The following is a 13,545-nucleotide window of genomic DNA, read 5'->3' as shown; positions in this document are numbered from 1 at the left end:
AATCTGAATGTTCAGATTTAGAGGAGTATCTGACAGACAAGCAATTTGTGGAGCAGTGAAAGATAATAAATATCTTTCCGACATTCTCTGTTTTCAGCAAGAAAGTGTACTACTATATTCCAAGTCTCTGTTGGATCAATGAAATTAAAAAAATAATGTTTGGTTTACAAGTAAAATCATGAGACATTTGTTCTGGTGTGATTGTTAGCATGTCGTCAATTTTTTCCAAAAACTGGTAAAATTATCAGCTTCTTTTTAATCCTAGAAAATAAGCATTTTTTGAAAAAACTAAAGTCTGAAAAAAAGTCTAGATTTTTCCTCTCAACATCTTAATACACATTTATACATAAAAAATAAACAGATGGTTCTCAGTTAAAGTGAAAGTAGCAGGGAACCCTGATACCACAGTGAATAAAATGTTTCTAACTGGAAAATAGGACAATTTAAAAGCAGCTCTGTGGAAAAAGATGTGACCATCTGCTTATGAAAGGTCATGCTGATTCTTCGCCTCTGAGTCAGAAATAACTCCTAGCTGACTAACAGCAGGCTTTTGGGGGTAGTAGATCACATGGGAGGAGACTGACTGTCTTTGTCCAGTGGAGCTGAGCTGCTGGTGGATTAGAACCAGCAGAGAGAAACCACCTCTGGATTATCAAGATTACAACCTAGGAATTCCTCAGGAGAACCTCCTTTATTCTGTAGGATCCCTGTGAGTTAGAAATGACTCAATGGTAAGGGGTTTGGGTTGGTTTGGTTTGGTTTGATTTGGTTTAATTTTATGACCTTTATTTACCTCCGTCCCTGCTCAGTAGCTCCACAAGCAAATTCTTTTTAGTTGGTAACTTTCAATCTTTTTAGAAACTTGTATACAGCTTGATGTATAAGAAAACCAGAACATGAAAACTGACTGCATGGAGTTGATTTCAATCAACAGCAATCCTCCATCTGGTTTCCAGGGCAGTAGGTCTTACCAGAAGGTGCAACTCAACATTCTCCTATGGAGCTGCTGAGTTGTTATTAGGTGCTGCCAAGTACCTTGCAACTCAGTGAACCTAGATACAACAGCTGTGAACTCTGCTCTATCTTGAGACAATCTCATTGTCTCTGACATTTTATTGTTGTTGTTATGTCCTGTCGAGTCACCTACAACTCATAGCAACCCTAGTATAACAGCCCTGAGTCTTGCTCTATCCTGTACCAATCCATTATGTCTGACACACCTACCCCCTATTAACCCAGTCACTGAATCAACCCATCCTGTCGAGGGGCTTCGTATCTTGTGATGTCCCTCCACCTTTCCAAGTATGATGTCCCTCTCCAAGGACTGGTCCCACCTTACAACATGCCCAAATTATGTCAGACTGAGCTTCAGAATCCTTGCCTCTAAGGAGCAGCCTGGCTTCATCCTCTCCAGGACAAACCTGTTTGTTCTCCAACTAGTCCATGATATAGTCTTGATGTAGTCAATACTCTTCTCCAACACCACAGCTGAAAGACATTAATTCTCCTTCTATCATCCTTAATCATTGTCCAGCTTTCTGATGCATAGCAAGTAATTGCAAAGACCTGCTGGTCAGGCTCTCTTTAGTCGCCAGACTGACATTGTTGCTCTTCAGTACTTTGGAGAGGCTCTGACAACAGACTTCCCCAGTGCAATTCATCTTTTAATTTCCTGGCTGCTGGTACCAAGAGTGTTGATTGTGTAGCCAAGCAAACTGAAGCTGTCAACAATCTCAGTCTCTTCACCATCTATCATGCTGCCAATCATCCCAGTGGTGAGAATCTTTGTTTTCTTGATGTTGAGATTCAATCCATATTGAAGGCTGCAGTTCTTGATGTTCTGCAGCAAATGCTTCAGGTCTTCCTCAGTTTCAGCAAGGAGGATTGTGTCATCTGCATAATGCAGAATGTTGATGAGTCTACCTCCAATCCTGATGCTACACTTCTCATAGAGCCCAGCCTCCTGGATAATCAGTTGCGCATATAGATTGAAAGATACGGAGCTAGGACACATCCTTGGCATATACCCTTTCCAATTTTGAACCATGCAGTCTTTCCTTGCTCTGTTCTGATGGCTGCCTCCTGGTCCAAGTAGGTTTCACATAAGCACAATCAAGTGTTCTGGGATTCCCATTCTTCTCAGAGTCAGCCACAGTTTGTTGTAATCCACGAAGTCAAATGCGTTTGCATAGTCAATGAAACCCAGATAGATATTCTATCTGGCATTAGCTATCATATCCTAGCCTTTACTAAACCCAGCCTGCACTTCAGGAAGTTCTCTGTTGATGTGCTGTTCCAGTCCTTTTTGGATAATCTTCAGCAGAATCTTGCTTGCAGTTGATATCAGTGATACTGTTCTATAGTTTCCACACTCTGTCGGATTATCTTTCTTTGGAATGGGAACAAATATTGATCTCTTCCAGTCTGTTGGCCAGGTAGTTGTCCTCCAGATTTCTTGGCACAACTTGGTGAGCACATCCAGGATGACATCTGTTTGTTGAAATATGTAAATTGGTTTGCCATCAATTCCTGGGGCCTTGTTTTTTGCCAATTCTTTCAGAGCAGCTTGAACTTCCTTCATCACCACAGGCTCTTGCTCATAAGTTGTTTCATGAAATTCTTCTGTGCCCACCAATTCCTTTTGGTACAATGACTCTGTGTACTCTTTCCATCTTCTTTTAATGTGTCCTCGATCATTTACTATTTTGCCCAAAGCATCCTTAAGTATATTAATTCAAGACTTGAATTTGTTCTTCAGTTCCTGCAGCTTAAGAAGCGTGGAGTGAGTTCTTCCCTTTTGATTTTCTGACTCCAGTTCCTTGCACATTTCATTGTAATACGTTACTTTGTCTTCCCTCGCTGCCCTCTGGAATCTTCTGTTCAACTCCTTAATATCTTCCCTTTGCTTTGGCTTCTCAGCACTCCAGTACAATATTTAGAGTTTCTTCTGACATCCATTTTGGTCTTTTCTTTCTTTCTTCTCTGCCTTTGTAATGAACTTTTGCATTCTTCCTGGATGATATTCTTGATATCCTCCCACAGCTTATCCGGTCTTCACTCATTAATGTCCAAGGCCTCAAACCTGTTCCTAAGATGGTTTTGAAATTCATATGAAATAGACCCAAAATCAAATTTTTATTCCTGTGAACTTGGTTTAATTTCCCTCAGTTTCAGTTTGAACTTGAATATGAGTAGTTGGAGGTCTGTTCCCCAGTCAGCACCTGGCCTAGTTTTCGCAGCTGATATTGAGCTTTTCCAGTGATTCTTTCCACAGATGCAATTGATCTGATTCTTATGCATACTATCAAGTGAAATCCATGTGTATAACCTGCATTAATGTTTCTTATAAAATGTATTTGCAATGAATATGTCATTGATTGTGCAAAATTTTATAATTCTATCTCTGGCTTCATTCCTGTTACCAAGTCCATGTTTTCCAACTGCTGATCTTTCTTCTCTATTCCTACATATCTTATATTTTAGAATGAAAGAAAACAAATATCTCATGGACAGGTACAAAGAAGAAATACTTACAATAGTCCATAGTTCTGTAACTCATCCTTTGGTCATGACTCATAATTAGAACTAAGGTATACAAAAGCATTCTCTACCAACATTCCATATTCTTATTGTCCTCGGCAAGTATTTTTTAGCTATGTGTGTTTGCCTGGTGAGAAGACATAAAAGTTCATTTTCAAAGATGTTTGGCCATTGGTACTCATGTTAGAAATGTGTTTATATGGTTTTCCATTGGCTTTTCAGAATGTTGGTACCAGTATAGACACATCTGGAACACATTGCACCAACCCTGCAACATATTGGCAAATAGCTTGCTGCATACTTATGTCTTTAGAAAGCTATTCTGTTGTTCTATCAAGTGAGCTGATTCAAAATCATGAGGAATGTGATTAAGACTCATGAAGCTCTAGTGGCTTAGTGGTAAGGAGTTGCACTGCCAACTAAAAGACATGTAGCTTGCTACAACCAAGTTGTTGTATGGAAGAAAGATGAGTAGTCTTCTCCCATGAGTTTAAATGACTTTGAAAATGTGCTGGAGGTAAGCTAGAAATTGGTTCTGATTCAGCAGTACCCATGTACTATATTGTACAGTACATGTATTATATGTGCATGGTCCGACTGCATCACTTTCATCTTTGAGCAATGAGTCCCTTTTTCTGGTGGATGCCATGTGGAATATCTTGTCTGGTTAAGGCCTTATGTAAGTTAAAGAATTGGATTTTTGGCAGGGAACATTGAGTGGAGGGAAGGTAAATTTTTATCTAGAGTAAGCAGATTATTCCTCTAAGAACAAAAGGTTGTTTTATCCTTGATGGAAACAGTCCAATGTGATCAAGCTACCATCAAATTAATGGTTGATTGCCTTGAGGAATAGTTCCATATTATGAATTTGTTCTTCTTTGCTTCCAATAGATTTGGAATTTAGCAGTGTGGCAGTGGGGCCAGGTTTGCTTCTAGTAAGTTAAGAATTTAGTCTGTGGCAATGGGTCAGGTGTTTGGAGATGGTAAGGTTGGGTCAGGATCGGGCAAAGTTCAGAGCCATTGTTCATAGGATCGCTATGAGTCATAGTTGACATGATGGCAGATAACAATTGTTGTTGATTGCTTGCAAGTTGAGCATGACTCATAGTGACCCTATGAACAAAAGGCCTGAATCCCCTCTATAACTATTGACATTTATCAAAATTCATAGAATTTCCGGAGGCTTGTTATTTAGGAAGGGGATGCCACTCCTGCTTCCAAAACAATGACAACAGCCACCTGTATTTAAAGCCATTTCAAAAATAAATTTAATGCATTGAACAATGATGGCCAAACATCTGACAAGTTGTGGAATGGCATCAAGAGTGACATCTATTAAAAAACTAAAAAATTCATTAGGACAGAGAAGAAAGAAGAGATAAAAAGGAAGTTTGTGGAAATCTGAAACTTTCTTTTAAATACCAAGAAGCTAGAAAATGAAGAGAGAGAATGATGATATAAGTGCAAGAGTGGAAAATTTCAAAGAGCAAACTGAGAAGTCAAAGAAAAGTGCCATAATAAAACAGGCAAAGACCTGGAGTTAGAAAACTGAAAGGGAAGAACACACTTGGCATACTTAGTTGGTGATCTCACTTGGTAATGACAGGAGTGGCTGAGGAAACAATGAGTGATCTATCTCCACAAGAAATAGCATTCTATCCGCTCAATGATTAAAATGTCCTGAGGTCACCATCTGGTAATCCTTCATGTGACACACAAGTATCTTCACTTGTATCTTCAGAAAGGTCTACTTACATATTTCTACACACTTTGTTTCCCCTAATTTTTTAAGTCATAATACTCTAAATGCCTATCCATCTCGTCACATCATTGGCCACAGTCTCTGAATCAGTATACAGGTACACATCTGGCTAGTTTTCCTTCCAAGCACAGTGGACAACCAGGTGTACTACTCTAGGTTTTACCCATTGGGAACTCTTTCCTTCACCCCTGTCCTTCAAGGATTGTTCCAGAAAGGCAATGCAGTACTGTGCTATCCAGTTACAAGTGGTGTCAGTATATTTTGCAGCATTACCTATAAATCAGGCATGGATTCTCTCTCTGATTATAAAGGACACCTTACAAGGTAACCAGTTGCAGATTGTCAGGGGAACATAATGCACAGGAGTATAAACCATGGACATATGGCCCATTTCCTCATGTAAATTACTTGTGCCTTCAGACCCCACCTGAGTCTAACCCATTACAGTTTTCATTTCATGGTGGAGGACTGCTATGCATGCCCAACATTATGACTCAGTGGGCCCGATAACACCGAGTTCATGATCAGTTTATATGGTCAGTATAAACCTACTGTTTTTATGTGTGATCATTTATAAATGATCAGGTGTCCCTACAGGACAGATTAGAACCACCTCCAGAAGGTTTCCAAGGCCACAGATCTCCAAGGGATGCAGCCAGCCACATATTCCTCTTTCAGGAAAGCTGGTGGATTCAAACCACCAACCTGTAGATTGCTATCCAAATGCTTAACCAGTGTGCCACCAGGGCTCCAAGTTAACCTGTGCTTTTGAAATTCAGAAATGTGTGCCTCCTGTCCATAAATTTACAGGCAAGGGAAGAAAAACTCTGTTCATAAGTAGTTCTTGCTCATACTGAGTGTGGAGCAGGAAAATCGGAGTAGGGAAAGCAGACACTCGAAATATTTCATAAAACAAGCATCTCACATCAGCACTTAGGTTGTACCAGGACATGGACTCATGTTGTTGTGTGTCATAGAGTTGGAACCAAGCCATAGTCACTCTAAATCAAACAGAATCAATTTCTGTTTGATTCTATGCCATCCTCACAGTCCCTTAAACCATGCCTAAGCCACTTTATTGTTATTAATTTTAATAAAAGTTTACAGAGGCTTAGGATTTCCGTTCATTCATTGTTGCACTTTTCTCCCTGTCCATCCCTTCTCCCCCCAGGCCACTCTTCTCTTTGAAAAGTAAAAGAAAAATTCTTTCATTGTTGTACAATCCCTCCCCCCAGGCCCACTCCACTATGCAGCCTTTGTTCTGGACTCATCATGACAATAATCATGACCTAATCATACATATATCCCTTTTAAACAGTTCTCTCCCTCATCTGTTTCAATGCAGTATACATTATTTATCCCATCTTTCTCAGTCTCCCCCCAAACCTGATGCCAGTCCAGTCCCATGTTACAGCTGTGGCGCCATGTAATATTTGTCATTTTATGACTGAGATATTTCACTCAGCATAATGTTCTCCAGGGTCACCCGTTTTGTATAGTAATTCATGAGTTTCTTGTGTTTCAATGCAGCGTAGTATTCTATTGTGTGAATGTACCACAGCTTCTCTATCCATTTTTTTGTTGATGGGCATTTGAGTTGTTTCTAATTTTTTGCTATTGTGAACAAAGCCGCAATCGACATGGGTGTGCATATATCTGCGTGGGTGGCACTTATGGTTTCTTTGGGGTATATTCCAAGTAGTGGAATTGCTGGGTCAAATGCTATTTCTGTTTCAACTTTTGGAGAAAGCACCATGCAGCCTTCCATAGTGGTTGCACCACTTTACACTTCCACCAACAGTGAATAAGGGTTCCAATTTCTCCACAACCTCACCAGCATTTGTTGCTTGCTGTTCTGTTAAATTTTGTTATTCTTACGGGGGTGAGATGATATCTCATAGTTGGTTTGATTTGCCTCTCTCTTAGAGCTAGGGATTTTGAACATTTCTTCATGTGCTTGTTGGCCATCTGAATGTCTTCTTTGGGGGTGTGTGTTCATATCCTGTGCCCATTTTTCAGTTGGGTAGCTTATCTTGTTGTGGTGATCAAGTATTTTATAAATTCTAGATATAAGTCACTTATCTGACATGTCACAGTCAATGCATTTGTGTGCACCTGTTTCTCCTTACTTTAAGTCATTACATATCATAAAATGAAGGTCCTAGAATGTTACTCCAACCATATCATTAAAGGGTAGATTAGTAGTAAAGAATTGTGCTGCCAACCCAATTGTATGCACTGGAGAAAGATGGACAGTCTCCTCCAATGTGATTACTCTCTCAGAAAACTGGCGGGTGGGGTAGTTATGAGCCAGTTCCAACTCAATGATACACAAAAACAACAATTTAAAAAAATATTTTTTGGTTGTAACAATTTTTTTAATGGTATGAAGAATTATTACAGGAAATGCACTTATATTTCTGTACTATATTTCTGTCTGTTTACGCATTAGAGTTAACTTTTTTCAGTTGTCTTTTTGTATTGTCATACTTAAGCATTTGTCCATTGGAGGGAACAGGGACATAGATGATTTCCTGGCTTTAGGAAGACTTCACATTTGTCTGAAAAGCAATTTGGTTTCTTTCTGAACTTTGAGCTGAGCCATGTTCATAGGATTTGGTATTGTAGAGTCAGTGAAAGCTTTACTACTTCACACCTCACCTGCTGAAATACCTGGTGGACAATTGTTAAAAAGTGAGCGGAAGCATTGAATTTGGGGTCTGCCTTCTCTTTGGTCTCTGGATCATGAATGTTATTACTAGTTAGAGTTAGGCATCTTTCACAGCTGAGTTATGACAATTTGTATTTTTTTTGTCTTTTTGTCCCCACAGCTGTTGTGAACTTGGACAATTCTGTGGTTGACCTAGAGACCCTTCAAGCTCTCTATGAAAATGTAAGTAATAAAAGGAATTTTCTGTGTGAATTTGTAATACACACATTTGTTTTAAAATTTTGTTTTATTTTCTTTAATGTGCTTTAAAGCAGGAGTAACATCCAAGACCGAAATAACATGCCTCCAGAAACTCTATGAACTTTGATAAATGTTGGTAGTTGTAGACAGGCGTCAGGCGTTTTGTTCATAAGGTCTCTATGAGTCACGCTTGATTCTAAGGTGATCAACAATAACAACATCACAACAACATCCTTTAAGGAAATGTCATCTGAATAGGATAAATTTATTCAAGTTTCTAAAAATATTATCTAAGAATATATATGACTAAAGTGTCATCTCAGTAACGAATATAATGACTCAAAAGAATGGCATTTCTCTTTGGAAATTATAACAACCTGTGTGTAGACTTTGAGCTGATAATTATTTTAATATATTTCATATATACACTCTTCAACTCTTCATATGAAGATTGATGGGGTACTATTATTAGTCACATTTTAATGATGAGGAAATTTAAGCATAAGTAGACATAATGGACTTGCTCAAGTCACACAGTTGAGTGTAAGGGTAGATCTGGTATAGCCCTAATTCTGACTGGTTTTCACTATATTGCCACAGTTCACCTTACTTGAAGTGGCAAGGTATCCAATCTTTATTCTTCATTGCATGCTTTCTTCACAATGTTGTTGTTGTTGTTATGTGCTGTTGCGACTCATAGCGACCCTATGTACAACAGCCCTAAACTCTGCTCTGTCCTGTGCCAATCGCACTGTCTCTGACACTCCCATCCCGATTACCCGAGTCACTGAATCAATCCACCTCATAGAGGGCCTTCCCCTCCTGCATTGTCCCTCTTCCCTCCCAAGCATGATGTCCCTCTCCAAGGACTGGTCCCTCCTTACAACATGTCCAAAGTATGTTAGAGTTAGACGGAGCCTCAGAATCCTTGCCTCTGAGGAGCTGCCCGGTTTAATCCTTTCCTGGATAATTCTCTTTTCCTAGCAGTCCTCAACACTCTTCTCAGATCCACAGCTCAAAGGCATCAATTCTCCTTCTATCCTCCTTAGTCATTGTCTAACTCTCTGATGCATAACAAGTGATAGCAAAGACCATGGCCTGTATCAGATGCACCTTAGTCTCCAGAGAGACACCATTGCTCTTCAGTACTTTGGAGGGGTCCCTAACAGCAGACTTTTCCATCACAATACATCTTTTAATTTCCTGGCTACTGGTGCCAAGATGTTGACTGTGAAGCCAAGCAAACTAAAGCTATATACAATCTCAATCTCTTCACCATCCATCCTGATGTTGCCAATTGGTCCCGTGGTGAGAATCTTTGTCTTCTTGACCTTGAGCCTCAATCCATATTGAAGGCTGTAATCCTTGACCCTCTGCAGCAAGTGCTTCAGGTCCTCCTCAGTTTCAGCAAGCAGGGTTGTGTCATTTGCATAACACAGACTGTTGATAGATCGTCCACCAATCTTGACCCACATTTCTCCTCATAAAGCCCAGCCTCCCGGATAATCTGTTCTGCGTACAGGTTGACAATATGGTGGGAAAAGTTAGATTGATACCTTTCCAGTCTCCTTTAGAAGATTATGTCGTCTTCAGATATATGCAGTATGAGTGGTATTTGTTGTTGTTAGGTGCCCTCAATTTGACTATGACTAATAGTGACCCTGTGAACAACAGATCTCTACCCTCTACCTTCTACCCTGCTCCTTCCTCATGATTTCTGATATGCTTACATCCATGGTTACAGTCGCTGTGTCAGTCCATCTTTTTTTAAAAAATATTTTTTTTATTTTATACTGGTTTATTTACTAAGTTCAAATACATTGGTTTTCATGCTAGATTTTTCTCATTTCCTTTACCCACCCATCCCTCTAGCCATCAGATTTTGTAACCCTATAATTAACCTTCTTCCCCCACCCCTCCCGTCCTCTCACCTCTGCTCCCACCCTCTCCCCCTTGGAGACTCATATACATTCTACAATAATGGTCTTATACAATATTTATCCTCATGGGACTGAGTTAGTTCACTCAGCATAATGGTCTCCAGGCCCTCCCAGGTTAAGTAGCGATTTACAAAATTATTACTCCTGTATGTTGCATAGTATTCCATCATGTGATTGTACCATAATTTCTCAGTCCCTTCAATTGTAGTTGGACATTTGGACTGTTTCCATGTTCTTGTAATGGTAAATAATGCTGCTATGAACATCCTACAGGACCTCCACAAGAAAAAAGATTGATAACACAATTATAAATTGGGCAAAAGACAATGAAAGAATTTTATTTTTTTAAATAAAGTTTTATTTTAATTATGATTTTAACAAGCATTTACAGAGAAGTCAGATTTTCATTCATTCATTGTTGCACATTTTACCTCCTTGCCCTCCCTTCTGCCTCCCCCCCCCATTCACTTTTTAAAAAATAGCCGTTCGTTGTTGCACACTTACCTACCTACTTCTCCCCACTCCACCACATCACAATTCTCTTTGCAGTGATGTATCTCTTACTCTGGGTTGTTGTTGTACATATAATGTCTAATCAGATATATTCATTTTAGACAGTTCTTTCTTTAATCTGTTCCAATGCAGCAGTCGTTCTCTCTCCACTTTTATCCTATTCTCTTCCCAACCCCTCATATCAGACCTGCTTTATGGTGCTATGTAGTATTGTGTTTTTGTAACTGAGGTATTATCACAGAGGAAGTTATTAGGATGGCCAGCAGACACATGAAGAAATGCACAAAATCACTGACCATAAAAGAGATACAAATAAAAACCACAATGAGATACCATCTCACTCTAGTAGCAGTGGCAAAATTTAACAGGACAGCAAGCAATAAATGTTGGAGAGGATGTGGTGAGATAGGAACCCTCATACACCGATGGTGGGATCGTAAAATGGTACAACCACTCTGGAAGGCAGTTTGATATGTCCTCAGAAACCTGAACATAGAAATTCCATATGACCTAGCTATTCTACTGCTTGGAATAAAGCCCAAGAAAATGAGAACTCAGGCAAAAAGAGAGACTTGTATACCAAGTTCATAAGCAGCATTCATCCATGTTTTTGATAGATAGTATCAAATAACAGTGGTTTACATAGTAAAAAAGCAATTCTCTTTTCAATACTTTTAACTATATCAAGGAGAAAGTCTGAGTGTGTTACTGTTTTTGTCTCTAATATGAATCTTGTGGGATTTTGTCTAATTTTTATTTTATATTGGTTTGTTTACTATGTTTATAGACATTTTTCACATCAACTTTCAGTCACATTGTGTTTCATGCAATCATTCTCATTTATTACATGTTCTAAAATGAATCATCTCTGGGCTATGCTCACCATCACACTGCTTTCCAATCCCTTCCAGATCTTTCCCCCTTTTTTACCCCCCTCTCCCTTCACCCACCAACTGTACGACCCTGTGATTTGCCCCTGCCCATCCTCACCCCTCTGCTCCCACCCTTTCCATCTTGATTCCTCCTTCACATTTTTCTAGTTATCTTTCTGTTTCTACAATAATGGTCTTTATGCAATATATGTCCTTTTGAGATGGAGTTCATTCACTCAGCATAATACTCTTCAGTCTTTCCCAAATTATATAGTAATTTTCAAAATCATTGCTAAGTACTGAGTAATATTCCCTTCTATAACACAATTTCTCAATTCACTCAATTGTGGTTGTGCATTTGAGATTTTTCCATTTTCTTGTGATGGCAAATAACATTGCTATGACCATTGTTGTTCATAACCTCCATTTTTTTGTCTCAGTTCTGACTTTCTCAGGGTATATTTCTAGCAGTGGAATAGCTGGGTCATATTTCTATGTTCAGTTTTTGAGGAAACACCAGGCTGCCTTTCCGAGTGGTTGTACCATTTTACAATCCCACCAGCAGTGGATGAGTGTTCCTATCTCTCTACATCCTCTTCAACATTTTATTGCATGCTGCCCTTTTAAACTAAACTATGTCACTGCTATTGGGGTGAGATGATATCTCATTGTGGTTTTGATTTGCATCTCTTTTAAAATCTTATCCTTTTTGATTACATAACTTGCCCCTTGCCCCTCTTGCCTCTACCTAGATATATTCACAGAATTTATTACCATAGATAACCCATCTCCCAATCTTCTGTGTGATCATAGGTATCATCTCTTTCACATGCCCAGTTTGTTCATCTTGCCTGTCAGCTTATATATGCACTTGCAGACCAATATCTTTGCTGAAAATATGTTGTTGTTGTTGTTGTTATATGCCAATAAGTTAGAACTGGTTTTCAGAGACAAGTAATAGCATGGGAGGGGATTTCCCATTCTTCTTCTGTACAGAGGCTGGTAGATTCAAATCTCATGCCTTGGAGATTGCAGTACAGCTTCGTACTACCTAGGTCACCAGAGCTTGTTATTTGAGAGAGTGAAGACAAACATGGGAGTAGTTCCCAAGTGCATTCTATGAGTGGGAATAGAACTGAGAAGCACAATGTTTTCCTCTTTCAGGCTTCATCTAATCCATCACTTGAACATTTTACTCGTGATAAAAATATTGCTACAACCTACAAACTTCTCACCATAGTACTCTATACTAGAGAAAGAATATAAATTCTCCAAGAGGCTTTTCTGCATCATAAAAAAATAAGTCAAGAATCAACAGCATGACCATGCTTTCTAGATAAATACTTGTTTTAGAAATCAACTTAAAAAAAAAAAGACAGGCCAATCTATATTCTGAATATATACAGAAAAATCTCTAATAAATATGAATTTTTAAAAAATATCATATCATAACTTAGACTTATTCTGGGATTTCAAGGACATGTAGTATTAGGAAATCTAACAATAGAATGCATAATACTATTAATAGACCTAAATAGAAAAGTATGGGATTCTCTAGCAAAGAAATCAACAATCATTTCTACTTGAAGAAAATAATGTTTACATTTGTTGACTGTATGTATTGTTTATCTTTTTATGTCTGTCTTTAGAAATAGTCTGGTGTCCATCATCAAATATTTTTGTTTCAGTCAATAGACACTGCATACATATTAAAGTGGGTAGAAGAGAAAGCAATGTCTTTCTCTTGATTGTGTGATAGATTATTTTTTGTACAATTAATCACTCAATGCGAAGATGTTTTCAAAGAACTTTAAATGGTACTATACACAAAGCTCAATATCAGCTGTGAAAACTAGGCCAGGAGTTGATTGTGGAACAGATCACCAACTACTCATATGCAAGTTCAAGCTGAAACTGAGGAAAACTAAACCAAATCCACGGCAACCAAAATATGACTTTGAGTGCATCCAACCTTAATTTCAGAAACATCTCAGGAACAGGTTTGAG

The 13,545-nt window shown here is 38.7% G+C and overlaps 1 protein-coding gene across 1 annotated transcript in view; it reads left to right on the top strand.

The window, feature by feature from the left end:
• FMN2 (formin 2) overlaps window positions 1-13,545 on the top strand; it is a 417,308-nt gene that overhangs the window by 280,620 nt on the left and 123,143 nt on the right. The window contains exon 9 of the mRNA XM_006901560.1: window positions 8,134-8,195. Within this exon, the coding sequence (XP_006901622.1) occupies window positions 8,134-8,195 (62 nt within the window). The remainder of the gene's footprint in view (window positions 1-8,133; window positions 8,196-13,545) is intronic.

This window comes from Elephantulus edwardii, unplaced genomic scaffold, assembly GCF_000299155.1.
Source record: "Elephantulus edwardii isolate Elephantulus edwardi_28Jun2011 unplaced genomic scaffold, EleEdw1.0 scaffold00331, whole genome shotgun sequence".
Lineage (NCBI taxonomy): Eukaryota > Metazoa > Chordata > Mammalia > Macroscelidea > Macroscelididae > Elephantulus > Elephantulus edwardii.
The sequence above is the reverse complement of the archived record's forward strand: the minus strand, read 5'-3'. Positions and strand labels throughout refer to the sequence as shown.